General features: G+C 49.5%; 1 protein-coding gene across 4 annotated transcripts; it reads left to right on the top strand.

Annotated features, from left to right (window-relative positions):
* The first annotated feature begins 719 nt into the window (after positions 1-719).
* Positions 720-24,804, top strand: PRAG1 (PEAK1 related, kinase-activating pseudokinase 1). 4 transcript variants are annotated; one of them, XM_050338580.1, is made up of 6 exons: positions 720-765; positions 3,307-3,697; positions 5,068-6,902; positions 15,846-16,003; positions 19,244-19,977; positions 23,453-24,804. In XM_050338580.1, exons 2-6 carry the CDS (start codon positions 3,341-3,343, stop codon positions 24,488-24,490), a joined length of 4,122 nt encoding a protein of 1,373 aa, XP_050194537.1. In that variant the 5' UTR covers positions 720-765; positions 3,307-3,340; the 3' UTR covers positions 24,491-24,804. The 4 variants fall into 4 exon arrangements, with proteins under 4 accessions (XP_050194537.1, XP_050194534.1, XP_050194536.1 ...); XM_050338577.1 differs by lacking the exon at positions 720-765 and adding an exon at positions 2,108-2,309; XM_050338579.1 differs by lacking the exon at positions 720-765 and adding an exon at positions 3,073-3,220.
* Positions 24,805-25,244: the final 440 nt, after the last annotated feature.

The raw sequence follows: 25,244 nt of genomic DNA, 5'->3' as shown, positions 1-25,244 counted from the left end.
TTGTTTAGTTTTGGTTTTTCCTAGTTTCAAAGATTTTAGATGCTCAAAACTACACACCACAGAGCAACTACCAGGATAAGAGAAGGCACTCCTTTTCCAGCCTGCCCTAAAGCTTAGCTCAGACACTACAGTGAACAAAATCTCATCCTATTCCCTTTTAATGATGCCCAGCCTCCCACGCCAACAGAGGTTTGGGATTTTCCTGAGATGCTGCCTGCAGTTTTCGCACAGTGGAGTCAAATCCTGATTTCAGTTGCAGCAAACTCCTCTTCCTTCCACAGCATCCCCTTGGGATGAGCTTCACCATGTCCTTGTCTGGCAAGCTCGGCGAGGATGAGCGAACCCTCTGGCTCCTGGTACCTTCCAGCTGAGACCAGTGCCGTCCTAAAGGCTGGTGTCGGGGTCTGTGCGGGGATGATGGGTATGTGGGTGGCTGCATCCCCCCACCTGGGCTGATCCCCACTGTCCGACCCTGAGACGGTGCATGTCTGTGTGAGTGCTGCTGGGGGGGGGTGGTGAGGATGTCGCTGGCAGTCGCGGGTATCCCCGCGGGGTGCGGGCGCGCTTTGTGCGAGGCGGGGACGGGCGGGGGCCGCCGCGCCGCTCCCGCCCGGGCCGCTGCCCACGCCGTGCCCCGGGGGCGGGCCGGGGGGCGGAGCGGGGCGGGGCGGCCGGGGCCCCCGGCCCACGCGGGGACCCGCTCGCCACTCTGCCGGCGGCGGCCGTGGCGGCTGTGCGGGCGCGGCGCGGAGCCGTGGAAGGCTGGTGAGCGGGGAGCTGCTGCCGGGGCGGGCACCGGGCCTCCGCCTCCCGGGACAAAGCCGGGCTGGGAGGGGTCCCGGCGCCGCCGCGGCTGTGCCGGTGCCCACCGAGCATGCGGGCGGGGGGCGGGGGGGTTGGAGCCGGCGCGGGGCGAGCTCCGGTCCCGACCGGCACCGCCGGGAGCCCCGGGAAGGGCCCTGCCCGGTAAACTTTTCCCGGTCCCGGTGGACGTCAGGCGCCCCGGAGGAACCGTCTGGCAGCCGGAGCTGCTTGGGCTGGGGGTTTGGGGATTTTTTTTTTTTTTTTGCGCCGAAGCATCCTCGTGCTACAGCCTGGCATCCCTCTGTCCTAGAGAACAGGTAGCCGCTATATCGGGTGCTTGCCGGTGTCCCGCGAGGCGGGGGTGGGGGTTCCGGGGATGCCTCAGCTCCAGGTCCTGGCTTTCGGCTTGCCCGGAGGCAGCCCCCGGTCCTGGCTTTCGGCCCCCTTCCCCCGGCAGGGCTCGAGGGCTTTCCCCACGAGGTGCCCCGTGGGTTGTTGCGGGTGGGTCGCGGGTGCGCAGCCGGCGTGAGGACACCGGGCCGCCTGCCCGGGGCACGGGCAGCGAGAAGTGACGGCTGGTCGAGCTGCAGAGAGGGAAACCCCGGGCTTCAAAAGGCAGTTGGCAGCGCCGAATATTAAATTAGGAGTGAAGAGTTTTTCCTGGCTCCGGTGCTGCTTCCCTCCCTTTGATTTTTTTTCTTTTTTTTTCTGTCTCATCAGGACACTTGTTCAACTTCGGGTGATGCCGGACACTCAGTGCTAGATCTCTGAAAGGATGCAAAGAATAGAATATTTTTTAAAGATGTTTTCCCTGCAAATATTGTTAATCTCGTTGGAAGTGCTGGAATATGCTCGAGAGTGATTTGCTGTCCTTTGATTAATTCAGACTCTTTAATTAATTTAATTAATTCTGAAGTCCATGGAAAAAGCTGTCTAAAACAGCCTCTTCCCTAAAAAGAGAGAGACATACACCAATCTGATTTGTGAATCCTGTAGATATTCCCCTTTTTCAGCTTTTTCAAGAATCAGATCCTAATTTACTGGCCTGCCAGACAGAAGGAGTCTGCAGAGACTAATGCTTTAGCTGGTCAGACACCCTTCTTAAAGGTGTCATTTGAATTCGGGTGATGCATGTGGGTCAGTGGCTCTCCCCCGCTTCTCTTTGTCCCACCCAGGCTCTTATTAGTTGTCTTTCTTTATGCCATGCAGTGTGGTGGCTGTTGGAGAGGCTGGCCAGGGCATCTCTGAGTCCAGAGGCAAGAGTTGTTACTGAAGCGCAAGCTGGTTTTTAGGGGTGCGTGCAACTGCAAAGGTGTCCATAGCTCTGGTGGAGTTCCAGTATGCCTGTGTGGAGGAAGTGCTGAAGGATCAGGCTGGTAAATTTTGCTCATGTGCCTTTGGGATTGGGATACAGAAATGCTTGTTCACTTGTAGACCCTTGAGGAAGGAGCCTCGGTTTGCCTGGGGGTCAGCTGGCCTGGAGATGATGACCTAAAGTTGATTGGGTGAGTAAGGACTCTGTGGAGCCACGTGGGAGCTCGCTGTATGCCCTGACACCCATAGCAGCTGGCTGCAATTTTTCTCATCAAGTTGCATTCTCTGATCTTCTCTTCCCTAATCCATTGAGCTTTGTGGGAGTCCTCCTCTGAAGTATCTCCAAAGTTGTTAGTTCCAGGTAGCTACTGGCTGAGTGCAATCAGACCTGGCCAGGAGGGGAGTAGGGGGGGGCAGAGGAATGCAGGAAGGAATGTCTTGTTCCTGGGGCATTTCCTCCTGGGGAAGGAAGATGGGATGGAATCCTTGTCTGTAAGTAATCCAAGAGCAAAACGTTTCTCCCCTTGCAGACAATGAATCGTTTCAGCGAGCTGACACTGTTATTTGTGGCTCTTGGCAAACCAGATAAGAGCTTTCTGCCAGACACTTGCTCAAATCAGTGCCAGCCCCAGCCCCGCTGATTGCCTTTCTCTGTTGCCTTTCTCTGTTGCTCTGGGTGGGAAGAGAAGCCTTTGTGTACCACGGCAGTAATCACAGTGGCGCTTTTGGGTGAAGGAAAGTTGTTGCTGGGTCCCCTTGGTTACACAGTTGCTGATGCTGGTCCTTGTGTCTCTAGGCCTTTTTATTTTCCAGAGAGGATGCCACTTTGGAGAAGGAATTTTTCCTGCCTTGCTCTGCTTGTGTGGCTGTGAACAGCTATTTCCCAGACCCCTTTTCTTTACCCTTGATCTAAACCTTGCATGAGGCTGGTTATACATGCTCATTAAACGGGGAATTAAATCACATAGGAATGCTGCTTGCTTGATGTCTTCTTCATTACAGAGCTATGCTTAGAAGTTGAGGCTTTTCAAGTGATTGTGTGGGCTTTAGCTAAGCTGTGAAAAAAGTCTTGTAAACAATACGCCTTTGTGATGAAGGCAGAGTAAGATTAATTATCACCTGTCCTATTAAAAATCTTCCCATTTGGGAGCATAATCAAACTGATCAAACAGCGTTGTGCTTTTCCAGATAACCAGGTGAACTTTGAGTGGCTCGGGAGCAAATGCAAAATGAGCAGCGGAGGACAGTGCAGAAGACGCAGTGGGCTCTCAGTCTGACCCACGAGGATTTGAAGATGTCTGCGTGCAGTGACTTTGTGGAACACGTTTGGAAGCCCGGCTCCTGCAAAAACTGCTTCAACCCAAAGAGTTCCCATCGACTGCAAACAACCCCAGACACGGGAGCTCGTGGCGTGCTCCCGAATGGAGTTAGGACCAAGCCTGAGAGCCTCGCGTTTGACGACGAAGGTGTAAATACTTCCCCCTTCTCAAAGCCAACAATTGCTGTGAAGCCAACGATGATAAACTCGGATGTCTCTGACGCGTGGGCGGATGTGAATATGAATGCAGATCTGTCACAGGTAATGATTAATCCAGTCAAATCATGACTTCCCGTTACTTACCTTTTCTTGGCGGTGCCAGGAGTAGCTGTTAAAACAGTTTCCTTTTTTTTTGTTTTTCCTTCTGGTCTTGACTCAGGTTTTGAAGCTGTATATTGCCTTCTTAAAGTATCTTTGGATGAAGCTGAATGAGCTTTTGCTCTCAAGTCATGTGCAAAGGTGCTTAAAATTGCATTGTTTCCTTAGGAATTTCCGGATTTTAAATAAGGATGCAGGTTAAAGTTACTTTCCTGGGAATATTTAAAGAAAAGATGACTTGCCTGGTTGCAGTCAGTGGTACCTGGATCCATGGTCTTTGTGGGTGAGGAAGGAAGTGCCCCGCCTTCCTACTCTTTGGGCTCCCAACCTTTGCCAGAGCAGTAATGCCCTCTGGGTGCAGCACCGCTCCCTGCCTGCAAACTGGCAAGCCCTGTGGTTTGAGTTGCAATCAAGATGGGTGGTGCACTCCTCACCCTGACCAGCTGATACCAGCACTGTCCCAGCCATGCAGAGTGAAGCATGGGCTGCTGTCCCTCTGCCTGTGGCATAGGTGTACTCCTATCTCCTCCTGCCCCAGAGGAGAGTCAGGGCTCCCTGGCTCTCTTCTTAAATCTCCTGTTGCTATTCCTTTCTTCTGTTTTAGGGGTAAAGGGCACACGAGTGCAAGCTGCCATCGTCAGTGGGGTTTGATTGGTACATGCAGATTTCGCCCCAGCTGGAGTTTTGTGCTGTGGGAGCGGGTTCTGCCACCCTGGAATGGGGGTTGCTTCATAGGCGTGTGTTACTCTGCCTCTCCTGCTTCTCCCTTGGCAAGCAGCACAGATCTCCCTCAGATGAAGAGATTTCAGATATCCTGCCTGCTCCCCAGTCCCTAGTGCTGAGCATAGCCAAGGATAACCTGTGATAATCTGTGTCTGCGTTCCAGAGTCACACACTCTGGAGCAGTGTGAAGTGAAATGAAAATAAGCAGAGAGAGGTGCAAATATTCCTTCCCTCTCTGAATTTTTAATTGCACGGTGATTCACAGAGAGGATGACAGGTTGGACATGTTTCTGGCAGCAAACCCATGGAAAGAGAAAGGAAAATGCCTTATTCCGCTGCATTGCCATTGTTAGTAATGCAAGGATTACAAATGGTCCAGGAAATATGACAAGTGTAGTTTTAGTAAGAAATGTGGAAGTTATAAGTGGGATGAGCCCAGCAAAACGGATGGTGAATGCCAGAGGACTGTTCAGCAGAGGTGGACTTCAGTTTTTGCAGATTGTGTTTCGTGTTGGTTTCTTTATGTTATTTCTCTTTCACTTTGTGTATGCACAGCCTGACATATGCACTTTTCTCTTTGATCTGTGCAGGTCAGCTGGGGCGTGGTTTCTGGCAAGCAACTCCTTCTGAAATCAGGAGACGCAGAGCGGATCTGCCTTGACAATTTTGGCAACGGTGGTGTGAGAAAGCCCTTCCTCCACAACCTGCCCAGCGACTGCTTGTCTTGCTGTCCTCCTAGCTACTCCATGGTGGGTCTGCGCAGCCTGGAGAGTCGAGTGGAGAGAAATGTCTCCATCCACAGCCTGGTACTTGTGGGTGAGGTGGGCAAGCAGGAGGACAGAACCAAAGACAAGTTTGCCTTGCCTCATCGGGCCCCCTGCCCTAATCCATCTGCACTGGGGGACAGAAGCTCCACCAATTCCAACAGAAGCCCTTCTTCCCCAGCCAGAGAAGGAGCAGTGCTCCTTTCAGAGGGCGACTGTGGTCACATCTCCTCTGGCTTTGAAAGCGAAGGGGGTGAGTACTGTTCAATCACAAACTGCCACAGAGAGCACCCCATCTCGTGGGAGTCGTGTTGCGCAGAGGGGAAGGCTGAGCGGTGCGAGAAGGAGAGTCACGCTCCCTGCGGGTGGAGGCACCGGGAAGCTCCCGAGATTCCTAGGCCAAGTGGTCGGGCAGTCAAGTTCAGCGAAGAGGAGCACAGAGCTGTAAATGTGGCTTTCTGTATCACAAAAGACCACGGTGATCCTCTCCCCTTTGCCCTGCGTTCAGAGAGGAAAAAGCCATCTCTCCACACTGAGCCTGCCGCCCTCCCTGAGAGCACAGGAGGCAGCAGGGCAGCTGCCTTTGCTTTGTCCCGGGAGGATGAGGACTCGCCTCTCCCTGTGGAGCCCTCTGCTACTGGAGGCCCCCAGACTGAGGGTTTGGGCGCCCCTCAACAGGCTCTGGTGGAGCCGCAGCGCCCTCGCCTCACCGAGCCAGCCTGCGCCGATCCAGTCTATGCCGAGAGCACCAAGAGGAGGAAGGCACAGCTGAAGGCTGTCAGTGGGCAGTCAAAAGCAGAGAAGCTGGCCCACGGCGCTGTCAAGGAGCAAGCTGATGGGTCATGGAGGGATGGCGGCTGGGTTTTGGGAGGTGAGAAGGAATATCAGGACTCCACTGGCCAGGTGGCGGCAAAGATAACTGTAATGACGGCGCACAATGAGGATGATCACAAGACAATATTCCTCAGCAGCCCCGACTCAGCAGTAGGAGTTCAGTGGCCATGTATCAGCCCCACTTCCCACCCCGATTTTGGGACTTCATCACCTGCCATTGAGCCTGGACAGATTTTTCAAGCATCTGGAAGTGAAAACACTCTGAGATTTCATCTAGCAGCTCCTGTCAAGACCTCACTTGGTGACAGTCCAGCCATTCCCCCAAAGATGTCCAAAAACAGCCAGCCAGGCAGTGAGGGGAACCGTGTGCCCCTAGTAAGCTCCCATGTGGCAAGGTTTGGTGATGACAACAGCCATGATGGGGCCGGTGTTCAGCTGCTGCCGAGGAGCTGTACTGATGCAGGTGCCTTTGGGGCATCCCCTTCTCTGTGCGCTCATGTGAACGGGGTCTCTGTGGAGGAGTCCAGTAGAGGCCTGGCAGGCTCGTCCTGTGACAGGAGGCAGAAATACTACACCCCAACATGGACCAAGCAGTGCCGAATAGAGGAGGAGGAGGAGCAGGAGGAGGAGCAGGAGCTCTTAACTCACCCATGGGCAGTAGGAGCTGAGAATGGAAAAGCTGGTGCTGACTTTGTGGATGATGGCCCGATGCTGGAGAGCCAGGCTGGGATCACCAAATCATCTTCTTTCTCCTTTGATTTCCCTAAAGACAAGAGTAATGGCATGGAGTTTCCACCACCACCACCACCACCAAAAAAGCAGTCCAGGTACAGCCCCCATGAGTGTATGTGTGTGTGTGTGTGTGTGGTGGTCTATTAACCATTTGCAGTTGGGGTGTTTGCTGCAGGGGTTCACTGACTAGGAGGTGCTTCCTGTTCTTTTTTTCTTCCTTTTCTGTTCAAAGGTGGGCTTTCAGGAGCATGGGAGGTGATTGCACAGCTGAAAAGCTACATATCTTTTTACTCTGAAGAGCTGTCTGATCTTTTCAAGTCTTGGTTTGAATGGCATGTGCACTTGTAAAAGCCCTTCAGGGCTGCAAGGTACGGCCTTGAGTCCCAATATTCAAGCGAAAACAAGATCTGTGCCTGGGATAGCTGGTGTTTCCCAGGTCATCTTCATTCTGTCTTGGCACAGTTCCTTCATGTCAAATAGGACAGAAAATGTGGTGTTGCAGTCTCCTTGTCTAGGTGGAACTGGGCAGCTTATCTTAATGCTAATAGCCAGGGCCTCCAAAAGCCACATTTTCAGTCTGGCTCTAATGTCTTTTTGCTTTTGAGGTGAACTCTGGAAGCTGCAATTTCACAGGGAGGGCTTCTTGCCTGCAAGCAGGTAACTGGAGCTTACCCAACGTGGACTTGTTCTGTGTGGGAGCCACCTGGCTTCAGGCAGCCTTCCGCTCACCACTCTCCTGGAAGTCAGGTTTGCTGGCAGGGCAACAGCAGGCCCCAGAAAACAAATGTGAATGAGGGAGTTCTGTCCATCTGGGAAGGAACTAGCTTTGCTAAGCAATTAAAAAAACCCCCAAAACCAGGCTTGTAATACTTTATAGTACTCTAACATTCAGTATCTACAGCTGTGTGTATCACAAAAAACAAAAAAAAAAAGGAGAGGAAAAATAGAAGGTGAAATGGGGGAAGAAAATTTTATTTGCTGTCCCTGAATTAGGTTGTCTGAACATACTGAAGAGGGATACTTTCACCTTCTGCAGGTGTCCTGTATTTGCTTTATTGTGTGTATCAGTTTTGTTACCTGAAACTGTGCATTGCACAATGGATTTGACTCCAGCTCCTTGATTTAAAAGTCAGGAGAAGAAGGGATGGGTGTTTGGAGGAGAACTTACTCTTGGGATCCATGGTCGAGCTTATGCGTAGATATCATGAACTCCAGGTTGAGGCTGTGAATTTTCCGTGTGTTTTGGGGTTGGCTAGTCCAGGGAACTGGTGTTTTAAATTGACAAACAGGTGGACGAATGAGTTTTCTTAAGGAAAGGGAAGAGAAGAGCAAATGGCTTCAGTTCTCCTTAATGCTGGGCTTCCTGCTGTGGTGCTGCATGCCTGCTGGAGTCAGAGGAAAAGAAAGGTCTACAAGCAAGTGAGCACACAAATGCCACTTGGTGTCTCCTAGCAGCCTGTGTTGTATTTGCCACATGAGGTGTTTGTTTAGCCCCAATGGAGAAGATACGATGCTGTTGAGCAGTGATCATTTAGGAAACGCCCAAGTTGCCTTCTGAAAGTCCTCTAGAACCTGATTCCTTTCCCTGCAGAGCAGACAGAGGTGACCATGCAGGCCAGAAGGGTATGGGCACTCAGACAGCAATATCTTCCACTTGCTGTGCCAGGAGCTCCTGCTTATGGAGGAGCAGTCACGTAGAGCCCTTTGTACTAAAGGCAAGGATGCTTCCCTGGCAGTGCTTGGAGCTTCCTTTCTGCCTTCATGAATGCTGGGAGGAGACAGGGGACTCCTTGCTGTGTCAGGGTGTCTCCTTGGCTGGGTAACTTGGACCAGCTTTGCTCCAAGCCGGGAGCATGCCCTGCTGTTGCCCTCCTTGTGGTGTTATGATAATCCGTCCTGAGGGGTGTGGAGCATTTTCTGCTCCTTGGAGAGGCTGTTTCCTGCTCCTGGTGTGATCGGGCTGTGCCAATTGTAACAGTTGCTTTTGAGTCATCCTGAAAGCATCTGTGTGCTAGAAAGCCGATGTGAAAGCAGGCAGGGAGACTGAGGTTGGGGAACATGTGGCATCCGTGACTAGGATCTCTGGCAGAGCCAAAAACGCTGGCAGAGCCAAAAACCCTGCCGGGTGGTTGAGGTAGGTGCTGGTTACCCCCTGTGGCTGTAGGGCGTGTTGTGCTACAGGTATTTGCCTCCTGAGGGCCTTGGTGCCTTTGGCTGAGCCGTAGGGCGCTTTACTCGCAAAAGCGTATCCCTCCCTCCGGCTACCAAACTGAATCCTGATTCCTGAGGAGTGATCTGATCAGAGGCAGGTTTCGCAAGCCGGGCAAACCCGGATGGTTGCTTTGTTTGTTTGCTTCGAGTGTGCTCTTGTTTCTGTCTCCAGGGTGGGTTCCCTGAGCGTGTCAGTGCAGCACCCAGGGCGGTGGGAAGGGATAGCTGCGTGCACAGCTGGTAAAGTCACCACAGTGGGATTGTGTTACCCTGGGAAGTCCTTGCTTGCAGCTTTGGGCCATGACATGGCTCTGACCTGGTGCTGGAGGAACATCTCCTCCGTTCCTCCCAGGCTGCAGCCAAATGCCTGAAGAAGGAGAGTCACAAAGGTGACTCTAAGGCACATCCATACTCCGCCAGTGCCGGGCAGTCTGTGGACGTGTGTTTGTCCCTAGTGGAAGAACCACTGGTCCTTCTGTTATGCTTCCATAGTACCTCACAGAGACTGAGCGCCTCAGCCTGAGACATTCCCTGGTGCCACAGCTGCAAAGGCTTCTTTGGTGGATGGATGGAGTTAAAGCCAACACAGATCTGGTTGTGGCACGGGCTTTGGGCTGGGGGCTTAGCAAAGCAGGGTTCATCTCAGCTGCAGGAAGGGTGTGTGACGATCCTTTTTCCTTCTAGATCTCAAGATGCAGCAAGATATTTGATTTCATGCTGGAAAATGAAGTCTGTCTGTTTGAATTTCCTATTTAAATTTAATTGCTTACTTTAAAGAAAACTCGCATGTGTGTTTGAACTAGTTATAAAGCGGAGAAAGGAAAAACAAGTCTGTAGATTTTGTTTTGTTCATCTTGGCTCTAACAATTAAAAGGGGAAAAAGTTTTTACAGGGTAAATTCCTGCCAGACACTGAGGACACTCTAGTTTTGGAGTAAGCTGTCTCTGAGGATGGTAGAAGGAGCAATTTTAAGGGGGTTTAGAAGTTGGCACATAGAAGGAAAATAATGAATTTATGCCTGTTTCATCCTGCATAAAGCTATTCTGGTTCTCTCGCAACTGTTTCTTCCTACAATCCTCTTGTATGAAAGATTATAGATATTAATGTTTGCTTGCTCTGAAACACAATGGCAAATGAGTTTTAATTACAAGAGGGAAGAGATTGGAAAGGGAAGATGGTTGCTGGTCCTCTTCCAAAAGCTGGGAAGGTAGTTGGCTAAGGAAAGGGCTCACTAGGGAAACTAGGATCCCCAGGACGTGTATGTGCAATGAAGATTTAAAGGTTCTTTGGTGTGAAGTGTGCTCTAGCATGGCCTTCAGTTTCTTGGCACAAGGAATGAATCTTCGCTGAAATTTATGTCTCTCTTACGCAGAGGCTCAGGCTAAATGATAGTTGTAGTTTCTTCTAGCCTGCAAAACGTTGATGGTTAATTTATTTCATGTGCCTCTTAAAGAAAGGAAACAGTGATGCTGCTTTGCATCTTGAGCTGTTTTCATCATAATTAACGCCACCTTCAAAAGGCAGTGCTGCAGATAGCTTCTGAAATTTGCTGAACGCACTTGCCTGGGGTAACAAAGGTGTGTAGCACAGCACTTCCCAACACCTGTCATCGCTGAAAGCAGCCAGGACAAAAGAGCGTGAGGTGTGCCAAGATTGCATGTTACGGTGCTGCTGCCACCGCTTACTGCCAGAGGGAACAGAACACAAGAATGCTACAGAAAAACTACAGTGTTGGGAATCCGATCGCCAGGAGAAGAGACAGGTGTTGGGAACTGGATCGCCAGGAAAAGAGCCAGGTTTGTTCCTCACTGAGGAGGCAGCGCTAGCTGGTGGGACTGTGCTGTGTGTCCCTTGCCAGGAATCAGTCTATGGCAGAGCAGCTCTGTACCTGAGGCAGAGTGTTCCTCTTTCCTTGCCATTCCTGAGGCACCTGTTTCTCTTTGGAGCTCAGTGTCAGACTGTAGCCCAGCAACAAAAGCATACCGGCATCATGGAGCCGCTGTGGCAATTACAAATGCAGCTGGAAAGTCACAAGGGTCCCAGATTTTGATCCTTTTCTCTGTGACTACAGATGACAGCAGGTGCTTACTGTTTGATCTAGGACAATACAGATTTATTATTATTAATGTAACAAATTATAATAAATAAATAAGAAACTCAGGATGGCACCGATTTAAGTACACAATTAATAACTACTTAAGTAAATAAAAGAAAGAAGGGAGAGTATGGCTCAAGCAGGAGAGAGAATTATGCTCCAGGGCAGGGAGGGGATACACCTTTTGTATTCCCCTGGTGGTTTTAGTGTGAAACTAATCAGGAATTTCTCATGCTGCTTCTGCCAGTGAATCATTTTTAAAAGGTTGTTATTTATCAGCCAATCTGTTAGGAGAGCTTGTTTCTTTTAAAATGAAAGTCGTTTACTCTTCTGTGTGTTTCCCGTCTTAGTACTTAAAAAAGTGCCGAGTTGGAAATTGAAATGAGGTTTCTTATCTTCTTCACCACATCAGAGTATGCAGTGATTTAAATTTTGACCCATCTACCATCTTAATTCTGCACCTCATCTGAATTTTCCCGTGCATCTCTAGACTCCAAACCCTAGTTTCAACTTAACCTGCTGTACATAAAACTCCTTTGGTACAGGGAAGAGTGGTGTGTGTACTCCTCTAAACAGAGCTAGGAGTGTTTCAAAATCCTCTCTTTCCCTTACCTCAGTTTTGGTTTCTCCACATTTGCCGGCTGGTAGCAGAAGGATAAGCACAAATCTAAGCTTCAAGTGTTGTAAGCTCCTGTATGCTGGGTTTTAATTTCCCTCTGCTTCCAGGGGAAGATGCTGGAAGAAACAGCAGTGGAAGAAGATATAATTATTCACATTTCATGATAGACAAGCATATGGTACATTGGTGCTTCCTCTTGTGTAATAATTATGCCCAGCCATATGTTATGTTTGATGCTGTAATGCAGTCTGGCTTTTCTCTCCGCTGTGCATTAGTTCCATTATTTTATTCTGAGAGGGAATGTCTTCTTGACATTATCACCAAACATCTCCTGGACTGCAGATTGGTTTGTGGTGATTTGTGTATGTTCTCTGCTCTCCTCTCCCCGTTCCCCTGTCACATGATTTATAAAGCTCAGCATCTCTGTTATCTGTTCAAGTCCTGTCATCTGTGCTGAGAAGGAGTGACCCCCTCCTGCGGGCACAGAAAGGCTGAGAGACTCCTGTGATGGGAGTGCGGAGCCAGCACTTCTTGTGCTCAGATCTCTGCTTCGGGAGAGACATGTCCCGTGGCATCTTCCAAAGCTGCCAACAGGCTGTGCATGTGATGGCTTCTGGAAAGGAGCAAGCGGGAGCCTTGCAGCTCTTGTGCCTGAGTGGCCTTCTCCCACTCTCAAAACCTCCTGCCCCTTGCGCCTGGGGAAGGCAACCAGATCTGCGTGTCAAATCTCAGACGGGAAATTCAAGCCGAAGGTATGTCCAGAGTCCAGAGGTTCCTGGGGCAATATCCCAAGGCGTGCGTGTCTGCTGCGGTTAGGGCAGCCGTGCTTTGGTTCCCATGTCCATGCTTTCTCTGAGGAGTGCAAGGCATGCAGCTGGTGATTTTGGAGTCCTTTAGCAACATCAGGTGGGACACTGATTTGTTAAGAAATGTGAGATTTAAGATGTGGTTACTGCTTGAATGTGAGCTGCGGGAAAGATAAAGCATGCCCTAGCCAGAGATGCAATGAAGGATGTGGGAAATGAGCTGGGTCTCTTTTTAATACTATAGAACTCCAGACTCTGGGGTTTAGGGTTTTTTGATTTGGTTTGGTTTTTCACAAGATCACTCTTTTCAATCTTGACTTGTTTTAGGCAGGACTGTGGAAAGTCATATGGAAAGTCAGCTGGATGAAATTGTTTATGGTGGGAAAACTGGGGAGTAGTGAACAGGAAGAGTTGCCTGAATATGCCAGTGTGTTGCATGGAGGATGTTGATTAATTGAAGTGTATTTAAAGCCATCAGAATAATTTGGAGAGCTAGAAATCTGTGAAATCACTTGTTTTTAGGTTATTAGGTTGGGAGGGCTGACTCCTGTGACCTGTTCTTTATGCACAGGCACATGAAGAAGGCTCTGGTGCTGCTCTTGAAGTTGCTGGTTGGTTACGTTTAAGGTGCTGAGCAGGCATTTCTGAGATGGATATAAATTAACCACTGTTACATCTTTCTGAAGGTGTTTGCAAGGTGGTGACAGGGGTGGAAGGGACAGAAATCCCAGTGTTTTCTTTGGGTTTAACATGGGTTGATACTCTTTATTTCCAATATCTTTTGGTAAATAGGGCAAGATGGAGAACAGGCACCTCTGCCCCTGCACTCACATGTGGTGGAAGGAACACCAGCAAAGCAGGGGAAGTTGGGGTTAGCTGTAAATCAGGATCTCACAGGCTGTCACAGTGATGAGCTGTTCAGCTCTTGGGTTGGAATTTTACTGAAATGGGAGAGTTTGATCCTAGCAAGTGTTTTCAGTAATTCTTTGGTATAGTGGGCAGTGTTTTGATCTGTGCAGGCTGCAGCCTGGGCTTCAAGCAGCTCCTAGGAAAAGAGGGAGACGTAAAGCAGAGGCATTTCCAGGGGGTATGAGCTAGCCGGGGCTGTAACATCTGAAACAAGAGCAGGATGTCGTTTAAGCGGCAAACAATTTCTATTTCGGTGCGCCCATTCAGGAACTGCATTTTACATAAGTCACGGCGGTACGGAGAGGAAACGGGGCTTGCTGTGCGTCTGATTTCACCGCGACATTGAGCTCAGCGCAGGCAGCAGCCAGCACGGGTCTGGCAGGCGCCGCGTTGCGCCCAGGTTGCTCGGAGGAATAGGTGTGGCCGTGCGCGGTGGACCTTGGACCGCGCCGAGCAAAGTCCCATCTCTCCCTGAGTGCGGGAATGGTAAGGCAGCTCTGTGAATTTGTGCTTAGTGATGGGAAAGGAACAGAAATGCACCAACTTTTCTGGGGGGGCCTGGGGGGAGGACTGTGTTGGAAAACATCTGTGCGAATCGAGACCGGCTCTCTCGTAAAATCTTCTTCTCCTATGGATTCAGATGCTTCTTTGATTCTTGCCAGGTCAGACAGTGCACCCGCATGGGTGTGCACCCTTGTGTTTTTTCCACCCAAATTAATAAAAGTTAAACATGTGAGGAAATTATAGGATAAAGTTGTAACATTATAGTAACAGAAAAAAAAAAGGTATTTAAGTGCAGTTGGTTGCTTTCAACAGCATTAGTTGTAACAGACCTAAGATCTCAACCTCTCTTTCTCTCTCCCTTCCTCTCGTTTTTTAAACTGTGACTTATGTGGTGCATTGTGAAGTTTTGTAAATCATCCCCAAGAGGCTTGCCGTGGTAAATTCATCACTGGTGCAAGACCAGTGTCTCTGCTGAGGTTATACCTGAAGTGGTTTTTAGAGTCTTATTTTCATCAGCCTCTGAGTATTTTTAGACCAAGGCTGCTCAGGCAAATGAGGAAGTCTGGCAGAAGTTTCTTCCGGGCTTTTCATACACTCTGCTCTCCATGTGGTGGTGTGGACACGAGAGTAAGTGCTTTGTCTGGATTGGGAACGAAACATTTCTCAGTCTTTAAATGAAAATCTCTCATAGCATCTGCCGTGCTTAGGGGTTTTGGACAAGGAGGGATCCTGTGCATGTGAACAGAGTGCCACAAGAAAATTGTTGTGCGTGCCTTTTGTTTGTCTTTCTCAGCAGCTATCCAGCCGCCTGATTAGGAAACGCCGGATACTTTCCAGCAAGATAGCTGGTGGAAATCCTTTTACTTCTGTCCCAGTCTGCCACTAACCTCTTTACCTTCTTAATCAATGTCTTGAATTTTATCAGCAGATTGGCAGTTTTACTTAGAAAATATGTACCAATAATCTTTGTTTCCTGGCTGGCAGAGTCTGAATGGTACCAAAGCTAGAAGTGTTTATGTTCTACTCTGCTGCCTGATTTCAACAGTTTCTGCTGGTTTCCAATGCAGAAAAAATGAACAAAATTCAGGGGAAATGGTTTATCTTAGCAAGAAGTCCTGCTTGCCTGAACTTATCACTTAAACTATGACCTGGCAGGTTATAAGAGCCTGGTTTATGGTTGGTTTGGGTTTTTTATGTTTTTGGTTTTTTTTTTTTTTAAGGTGGAAGCTGCATGGAAAACTGTAGGTCTTACATTCAAAACTGCCTGGTAGGTTGACAGGCAGAGGTTGGCAGAGTCATGTTTTCTGCAGAGTTGCTCCTTCTTTTGTAAGGTGTTGGTTATTACTGTGATGCACTGTTGGAGACAACAGCGGCCAGGGATGGATGACTCTTCTACTTGTCCCTCTATCATGAAGGGATTGGGCTCAGACACCCAGCTTTGACCTATCTTCTGTAAAATGGGAGGAGCGATGGCTACTCCCTTCCCATGAGAACTTTATTGAAGGCAAACACTAGTGTGTCCCCAATTCCCAGTGATGGGATGTGTTCCAGGACCTCACATGGGCTAGGCAAAGGAGGTGCAAGCTGGGGCTGAATGCTTTTGGCTCATCGGTTTTCCTGTTCTGCTCAAGCCCAGCTAGTTTGCGTTGCAAGGCTGGCATGGGGACTGTAAGTCTATAACCTGCCCAGAGTCAGTGGGATACAATTCCCCAGGTGCTGGAGGAAGAAGAAAAATGCACAGGAATGAGGTGCTCTGGCATGTTAAAAGGCTGCACGGTGTATGGGTAGGCAGAGACCAAGCTAACACTGCTCTCAGCTTGAGTCTCCGTGCACAAGTGCACGCAGGGTATCTTTTGCCATCTTTCTCCTGACTGTTCTCTTTTACTCTCTCTAGGCACACTCCGAAAATGAACCCAAGTAACACTGAGTTGGAGAGGGTCAGCAACAGCTCTGCCGAGAGCCTCAGCCCACCTTTCCGGAGCGTCCACGTCAGCTTCACAGCTGGCTCCAGTGACAGCCTTGACTCCGACACACAGACCAGGAGTGATGGGAGTAAGTGACCATTGGGTGTGAGAGGGTGGCTTTGTACCTGAGGCCCACTGCTGGGGCAGCATCCTCGGAGCAGGGATCGTGAGGGTCTGATCCCCTAGTTCCCCCAACAACCCTTCATCTTTCACCTTGTAGCTCTCCTCTTGTCTGGATAAAACCTCCGTCTGAAAGCGATTGTCCTTATCCTGCTTGTGCTTCATGCATTTCATGAGGTCACAAGTGGTCCTGCCATAGAAAGTCCTCCACAGCTTTGAGGAGTACCAGAAGGAGTCTTGTACTAGAGGTGATCTCTCCCGCTTATTGTGTTCCGAGTTATTTCTTGAAGGGGAAAAAATCTGCCTGCACTCGTTTAATTGAGATTAAAAAATACTTACTATGAAGTCACTTTTTTCATCAGTGCGTAACTTAGACATGCACTAACATGTTCAGCAGCTCAGAAAGTATTTCCTTAGCAAAACCAACCTTCGTGTAGTGGAAGTTCTGTCTTTCCAAGAGCAACAATGTGCAGCAATAAAATTAAGAGCCAGAGCTCTGGAAACTCCATTTTTCCACCGCTAACTTGGAGTCTGAGAGTAAGACCATGCCAGGAAATTGTACAGGGGTAAGAAAAACTCACATGTGTCGGATCTTTACTTGCTGGGCATAGAAGCATTTTGCTGTCAAAAATAATAGGGACAAGAGGATTTCTCTGCTTCCACTAACAGAAGCCACTGTTTAAACCCATCACAGGAAAGATGAGTTTTTAAGTGAGTACTCAAATGCAATTTTTTTTTGCTGATGCAATCACGAAGCTATGCAGTCAATCACTGAGGTGAGCTCAAATTAATTGGCTATGCTGTCAGATGTTAAAATATGAAGTGGAGGGGATCTTTTGAGCCCCTGACATGCAGAAGGACCCTATGCTGAAGGTGCAGAGCACTGTTAGGAATGTTGTGAAAAGGCTTAATTCATTACTCTCTGCTTGGGGCAGAGCCCAGCAGCACATTAAAAAAAAAAAAAAGGTAAGAGCAGTTTGGCATTTGTGGGCTAGGCATGTGGACTGGTTGCGAAAGATTCCAGTGCCGATGTTTGTTCCCTAAGACTCTCACAAGTAAATCTTGCCTTATGAAACAGGGATTCAGCTGCATGTCCTGGCAGAGATGCCTCTGTTGAGGTGCTCTGGGCTGCATGCTGAAGAATTTTTCTTGGCTGCGTGCTCTGTCAAAGCCCCTTGGATGGAAGTGGAAAGAGGTGCCATGCTGAATGATCCCTGCCTGAGGCTCTTTACAGGGTTTTAATGGAGGGACTCTTTCCTGTGGACCTGTTATGGTGTGATGCAGATGTCTGGGTTTTCATTAAAGCTTGGGGCGTGCATCTCAACTGTTGGGCCGTGTGCTTCTCAGCTGAAACCACAGAGCAGTTGTTTGTTGGGCGACTGGGTGTGCAATGTAGGCAGACACCTGGGGCAAGGGTCCAACAGGAGTCAGATAGCTCAGCATCCAAGAACTGGGGCAAAAGAGACATGTGCTGATGCACATTTCCTACAGAGCTGTTTCTGAGCGTATTGGCAAAAATGGGGGCCTGAAACAGCCTTGCATGGGAAAGTCATCTCCTGCAGAAGCCAAAATCAGTGCTGCTCATTCCTGAGGTATCTCTAAAAGATGTTGCTGTGATGGGGTGCATTACAGGAGTTGCCTTGGCAGTGCCATGCAGGCACCCTTGGCGGTGGAGGGGACAAATGAAAATTGAAATCGTGCTACCAAACCCTGGTGGGGAGGGGCAGGGCCAGATCATGCCAACATCCACCCTGGTAGTGGAGAACAAGGGGACCTGCCCTCACCTCATGTGGTCTCAGGTGATGAGCAGCTAACAGGGATGGCTGCTGTGGCACAGCTGGTGTGGTTTTGAGCCTGCAAGTGGCACTCCAGAACAGGCTGGAAACTCAGGGATCTGAGCCCCTGTACTTGGAGGTTGTGTGTGATTGTTGGTGAGTCACTTGGGTTGTGAGCGAGACAAGTGTCTGCTTTGGGCTGACATGAAACTGCCCCTGGGCGTTCCTGTGGAGCAGGCAGAAAGCCACTGTGGGGAAGCGCCTCCTGGCAGCTGAATCCTTACCAGCAGCTTTGTGAGGAGGAAGGATGGTTTTTTACCACTCTGCAGCTTTAGAAGCTGGATTTAAAGAAGGAAATCTGCTAAGCTTGCTTGGAGCTAAACTCCACCATGCACCTTTCAAGGTCTACACTTGCATGCAAGTTGTTAGGAGAGCCCAAGTTTATCAACAGTCCCACGTGTCATTCAAGTGGCAGAGAAAAACTCCCTTTAAATTATTGTATCTCTTCTTTTAATTTCCCCTCCACTCCTCACTTGTTCTGTCTCCATGACCCGAAATTACTGCTCTTTATTTCGAGGTCAAATCACCTTTTTTCCCTTTTTCTAATGTCCTACTTTTTCCATGGCATGTAATTGTATTACCCATCTCCAGTCTGGCCCAGGCAGGAAAGCAGATGCTACTGCTGCTCAAAGTGAGGCAACCATCCCAACCCAATCCATGTGCAGATGGCATGTGGAGCTGCTTGGGATTCATTGGTATGTAGTGGGGCCAGCCTGCCCTCTGAGCAGGGAGGTCTGGCAATAAGCTGGGAGACTGGCAGGGGCGGAGGCCGGACTTTTTCAGGAGGATGGAAATTGCCAAAATCCCACACCTTGCTCAGTGACTCTTACCCAGTGTGAAGCAGGGAGAAAGGTTCAGTATACTTCTTGGGCTGCTCTGGTTCAGCCAGAGGGCTGGAGCTGAGTAGCATGAGTCACTCTGTCCTTATCATACTGTGCTGCTGAAGCACTGGGTGGCAGCTCCCAGGTGAAACAGGCTGTGTTTTAAAGGTTGTCCTTGTGTAGAGTGCTTCATTCTTACCTCCCTGTGGATGACATCACAGCTTAAATATTTACCATCTACTGCCTTTTTACTACTGTATATGCAGCCCATAGGGGAGTGGTTTCGGGGGTGGGGAAGTGCATTTCTCTAGATGGCTGGTTGCAGCCTGCTTTGCAAGCCTGCTGTATTAAACTGGATTAAATCCCTAACCCCTTCAGTGAAACTTCGCAGTCGTGAATAGTTGAGGACTGTGCACTGGGTTCAGATGTAACCTGGCTTGCTGCTGTGTTTCCAGCCAGGGCCCTGGGGATGTCAGGGATATGGAGAAGGACCTGTGCTCCCAGCCTGCAAGGGCCACTCATGATATCTTCTTGTGTGTTGTTGTCTCCTAGGGCATTCGTCTGAGCCGAACCACTCGCCCCCTCCAGCTGAAAGCTTAGTGTTTCCCCCTGTCCCTTTCCTTCCCGTCTCCAGTGAGGATGGTCCCTCCTCTGCCCCCAGCTGCCCGCCCCCTCTACCCCAGAAGAAGACGGTGATCAGAACAGTGTCCTCTCCAGATGGCTTTTTTGGGGGACAGGCATCTTCAGGCAAAGCAGCCGGTGCTGCCAGCCCCAGGCTGAATGTCAGCCACTCCGAGAGCAATGTCTGCCTCCGAGAGGAGCCTCCCTTCATCCACCCAGCCAGCCTGGGGGGCCGCCCCGGCGCCTTCTCCTCCTCCGAGTCCCTGGAGAAAGGCTCCAAAGGAAACAGCTACTGGGGCCCATCCAGTGGTAAGAGCACAGGGGCTTGCGCCCCCAGCAGAAACCCCCAGTCCCTTTCCTCCTCGCAGCTCAGTGTGTCCAGCCAGGTGTCATCGGCCTCCAGCCTCCACAACCTCCTGAGCAACATCGACAACAAGGAGGGGGTGTACACCAAGCTGGGGGCCCTGTACGCTGAGTCCTTGCGCCGCCTGGTTGCCAAATGTGAGGATTGCTTCATGAGGGAGCAGAAGAACGAGCTGCACTTCAGCGAGAACAACTGGTCACTGTTCAAGCTGACATGCAACAAGCCCTGTTGTGATTCAGGGGATGCAATATATTACTGTGCCACTTGCTCCAAGGACCCTTCTACTACCTACGCTGTGAAGGTAAGTCCACACCCAGGGGGTATCCAGGCTTACCTCCACTGTCCAGTCTGGGAGGATAAGGCAGAGAGCTGCAGGGTCCAAGGCTGAATGGAGGTCCGTAGTAGCTGAGCTGGAACTGAACCTTCAAGCTTATTTTTCCCCTTTTTGGTGTGTGGGTTTGAGTGACAGAGTGAGAAGCAGACTTTGCAGTACACCTTTGATGGTGCTACTGCAATGCACCATCAGCACACAATGGCCTGTTTTCTCTGCTTGTATTTCTCACAGGGGAAGTTTGGCAAGCAAAATCACTTCCAAAATTGCCGCTTTTCCCTACCACTGGCAAAGGTTAATCTGGAGAAGTGGTTTTCGTTATAACAAATGCCAGTCAGACGCTTCTTGCTAAAGGGGTCTGAAACCCAACCAGTTTCTCTCTAAAAACATCTTTGTGCAAATACTCTGTTGTAAACTCTGAGGCATTTGCCTCTGATGACACAAGCTGATGAAAGGCTGTTCAAAAGACAGCATTTTTGCTTCTGCCTGCCTTTTAAGTGGAACATCTGACCCAGAAACCATGTGAGTGCTTATATGATCCTGAAACTGCAGGCTATGAGATATTGCAGATGCCAATTAAACAATGCAGGGCTGACCCAGACATGCTGTTTAAGGTCAGGTCTGAAATATTTTCCTGTAACTCTATGGAATACGTGTTTGAAATGGAAACTTGAGGTGCAATAGTTCAGCTCTTTGAAACCTGGATAAAGAAGCTTATCCAACCTGTTCCATGGACATCCTGCAGATTTTGGTTCTTGATCCATGTTACTACTTGAATACAGAGATTTTCATTTCCATTCTGACTTAACACCAGGGACATCTCATTGCTGCTTACTCTTCAACTTGTTTTCAAAACCTATAGTAATTCCCAAAAAAGCAGTCAGAGATGGATTAAGCAGGTGAAAAAAAAAAAATCTCTGCTGAATTGTTTCCATCATTATGAACCCTAAGGGGATGTTTTAGTTAAGTGACAGCTTTAAAGCCAGTCCCATATAGTAAAAGAAGTACAGTAACCCCAACAGGGAGGCTATAAGTAACCAGAGTGGAGTTGGATGAGATCTTGCACCAAAGCCCCTAGTCAGGCACTCCAAGCTGCAGCTTTTCGTGTGTGTTATACCTAAATCCATTGCAACTTTCCTCCTGAAGCCCCAGAACTGTGTGGTGAACTGTTGTGTGCCTTTTCAGTCTGTGGTTCCTGTGGCACGCACACACCTTTGCTTTTGCCTGCTGTGTTAGGTGGGGTTCAGTGGCTCAGCTCTATGGCTGTGGTGCATGAATTCTTGGCAAGGCAGAAACAGCACATTTCAAACTCTTCACAGGACTGCGCTTGTGTCCCTGCCTGTGATGTGGGCTTGCTCTGTGCCCTTGGTACACTGCAAAGCGTCTTAACAAAGCCCAAACCACTCCAACAAGGCCGTACTCTGTGCCAGCACAGTGATGTTGTGTGTCTGTTTAGCCATGTGCAGGGATACAGTTCCTGCAGTGTTCCTCCTTGACACCATCCTTTTGGTAGCCAAAACAGGGAATGAATAATTGTGAAACATTGCAATTGGATAATTCCTAGCTGCCCCACCTGGCTTCTGGTATAGATTTTTTGACATGAAAGAGATCACAGACCTGTTACAAAATTAGACTTGGAGAGTTCAAAATGGGCAGAGGATCCCAAGCCAAGGAGCCTGCTGAGGAGCAGGAGCCAGAGTCTGAGCGGTGCAAAGGCAGACATGGCTATGTATAAAACGATTTGAAGGAGCCAGGGTTATGTGAAATGGCTTTAGAGGAATTAAGCCAAGATATGCTCCATACCTTGGCTTCTTTCTCCACTTAGAGATGCGTGACTAAGCCAGCCCCAGGCTCCTACTTGGAACTTTCAGCATGGAGGATGCCTCTGGTGCTGCCAAAGTCACGAGGAATGGCTGGATGGGGAGGATCTCCCTGTATTCGTTTGGCTGCAGTTATTCTTCCAGAGACTCCTCTCTTGCCAGGAGCTTCTGCCCTTTTCCTATGCCTTACACGTCTTTCCTTTGTGGGGAGGAACAAGCAGGTTTGTTCGCCCAGAGGGCTGGAAGGTCTGCTCCGCATTTGGGGACCCTCTGCGTCATCCTGGGTCCCGCTGCGTTAATCTGCAGTGCGCCTAGCTCTCCAAAGCTTGCCTTTCCACAAAATAAGCATGCAGCCGCGGCAGGGTATTTTTGTTTAGAAAAGAGGGGACAATAGGGATTTGAAATGCCTCCTCTCCACAGTATTGTCTCATCTGAGTGAATTACCTGCAAATGCCTAGATTCAAACACTTGCTAGAGGAGTACAAAAGCAGCCCCCGCTTGTCCAGCTCGTCTCTATTCTTGTGCATATTTTAACTCGGAGGCAAAATTGATTTCTCCTCCAGTTTTGCACGCATGCTGTGACTGGCAGTGGCGTGCTCCAGGGTTTGAAACCTTTTATGCTGAGTTTCAGCCTGTTGCTGATTCCTGTGGATGAGATATAAATACATCACTAAATAAAGGGGGAAAAAAAGTGGATAATAGAAATGCCAGAAGGTCCCATAAGCTAATGGACACTCCTATAATAGACCTGGGTTTGAGTTTGTTTAGTCTCTAATGCAGTCATAAAGCTAAAATACAGAACAAAATGAAGAGAGAAGTCATGTGTGTTTAAGAAAATCTAAGATTATAAAATGCTTTTTCCCCCTAGAGTTTGCTGCACTCTTACTTATTTCTAGGCCTGTTGTTAGCACCCATTTTCTCTTTGGTGTTTTTTTTTAACTTGTGTTGATGAGTGCAGCTTGTTGCTGGTTTCCCTTAGCCATTGATCATGGGGCTGAGAATAGCTGCTGACACAAGGAAATGGGATGGTTGAGGAGGATGTGAAAGTGGCTCCAGGACTTAGGACCAGAGAATTAGGTGGAAAGAAAGTGCTGGAGGTCTCTGTCCACCCCTCGCTCCAAACAGCACTATGCTCGCAGACATGTCATGTTGCACAGGGCCTCATCCAGGCAAGTGTTTACCATCTTCAGAGATGGAGATGGCACACTTCTGCCACAGGCTTTGCTTTTCTCTCTGCAGAATGTCTTCTGGGTTGTAGTAGTTTATCTCAATGACATCCATGGTGTAAAAGCTATGTTGGCTCTATTGGCAATGAAATAAAACCTTCCGAAGTTGTTCATGGGAGGGCTACCATCCTCCTTTCCTGTACTTACTGGGCACTGCCTGGCAAGGGAAGCATGCTCAGAAGTGTGACACAGACATCTGGTTGCTAACATTGGGGTGTTGCAGGATGAGAGCAATCTTCAAGCCAGGAGATAGTTTAAAGTACTTAAGGGACTGATGTGTATTCTGCTTCTCCTATTGTCTTAGCATCTGCAAATCGCAGCATAGGAACCCACCTCTCAACCTCCAGTCTCTGCCCTGTCACTGGTTGATGAGACTTTTCCTTTGTTCTCTCCTCACAGATTTGTAAAACCCAAGAGTCGAAGGTGGCTGCTTCGTACTGCAGCCCTGCCGTGCCGGTCCACTTCAACATCCAGCAGGACTGTGGTCATTTTGTGGCCTCTGTCCCCTCCAGCATGTTGCTGGCCTCAGATGTGGGGAAAAGCATGCCTGGGGATGGCCTCTATCCGTCCCGCACTGCCAGCGAGCACGACTGTGTGGTGGTCATTACCCGCGAGGTGCCGAGCCAGACCACTGCCGACTTTGTGAGGGACTCGGTGATGTTGCACCAAGCCAAGCCTGAGCTCTACGAACGTCGTGTTTGCTTCTTGCTCCTCCAGCTCTGCAACGGCCTGGAGCATCTCAAAGAGCATGGCATCATCCACCGTGACCTGTGCCTGGAGAACCTCCTGCTCGTTCCCTGCAAGCCCCCCATGAGCTATGCAAAAGCCAAAGACGACAAACACTTACCCCGCCTCATCATCAGCAATTTTTTGAAAGCTAAGCAGAAGACTGGAACTGGAGACTCCAAACTGAAGAAGAGCCAGGCCCGGCTGGCCCCGGAGATCGTGTCGGCTTCTCAGTACAAGAAATTTGATGAGTTTCAGACTGGTATTCTCATCTACGAACTGCTGCACCAGCCCAACCCTTTTGAGGAGAAGGTGCACCTCAGGGAGCAGGAGTACAGCCCTGAGGACCTCCCTGCTCTACCCAGCCTGTCCATCTACTCCCGGGGACTCCAGCAGCTGGCCCACCTGCTACTGGAAGCGGACCCCATCAAGCGTGTGCGGATCACCGAGGCCAAGCGGATGCTGCAGTGTCTGCTCTGGGGGCCCCGAAAAGACCTCATGGAGCAGCCCCTCAGCCATGAGGAAACCCTGCGCCAGGTGCTCCAGAACTGGGTGGACATGAAGCGTGCCCTGCTTATGATGAAGTTTGCAGAGAGGGCTGTGGACACAGAGCGCAGCGTTGAACTGGAGGACTGGCTGTGCTGCCAGTACTTGTCATCTGCTGAGCCCGCCTCCCTCTTACACACGTTAAAACTGCTGCAGCTGCTCTGACCTTGGATGCGTCTGGGAGGCAGCTGAGGGCTCCTGGTTGCCCCTGCAGCTAAAGGTACACAGCCCCTTTACATGTGAGAGGTTGGAGTCTCAGCAGCAGATGCACGTTCAGCTCCTGCCCCGCACTCCAGTCAGAGTGAACCAGACATGTTTAGTATCCTCAGCAGGCAAAACTGGGAACCTACCCCTATTTGGGGGGATTTTCTTTTTTCTTTTTTCTTTTGTTTGTTTGTTTTTTTTTGTTGTTTTTTTGTATGTTAAATGTGGACTAATAAACTCCTGCCTGCGTGTGTGCATGTTTCTAATGAACTCAATATACTTGAGTTGATTTATGCGCCTCTAGGATAGTCCTCTGATCCCCACCTCTCCCAAAGCTTCAGAGCTCAGGAACACCACCATGCTCCAGCGTGGGCAGCAGGGATGAATGGTTGACTGCTTCTCCTGGGGACCAAAGGTAGTTCACATAATGCTGCTTTGCAAGGGAGAACCGGGAGGGACTTTCAAATTCACATCTTTTATGGGTTTTGGCATCCACTCTGCTTCTTACTTTAAAACCAAAAATTACTGCTTGTTTCTGTTTATCGGTTGCATTTTTCACTGTGGGCAATTCAATATCAACTGCCTGTTAGTTCTGTTAGATACTAACATGGCTTTCCTCTCTAGTGGGGCAGCCATGCAGGATCTTGGATATGAAAGGGTGAGAGAAAGCCCGGGATGGGTCTGTTCATGAGGATGATGCTGCATGCTGGGAATT

The sequence above is a fragment of the Myiozetetes cayanensis genome, unplaced genomic scaffold, assembly GCF_022539395.1.
Source record: "Myiozetetes cayanensis isolate MyiCay16 unplaced genomic scaffold, myiCay2020 scf7, whole genome shotgun sequence".
Lineage (NCBI taxonomy): Eukaryota > Metazoa > Chordata > Aves > Passeriformes > Tyrannidae > Myiozetetes > Myiozetetes cayanensis.
Note: the sequence above shows the minus strand (reverse complement) of the source record. Positions and strands in the feature narration are given on the sequence as shown.

What these genes read in the sequence shown, in the direction of transcription:
- PRAG1 (XM_050338580.1), top strand. Translation starts at nt 3,341, where the DNA reads ATGCAAAATGAGCAGCGGAGGACAGTGCAGAAGACGCAGTGGGCTCTC. An exon ending in ACAGACCAGGAGTGATGGGA is followed by an intron (nt 16,004 to 19,243) that starts GTAAGTGACCAT and finishes GTTGTCTCCTAG; the next exon opens with GGCATTCGTCTGAGCCGAAC. An exon ending in CTACTACCTACGCTGTGAAG is followed by an intron (nt 19,978 to 23,452) that starts GTAAGTCCACAC and finishes CTCTCCTCACAG; the next exon opens with ATTTGTAAAACCCAAGAGTC.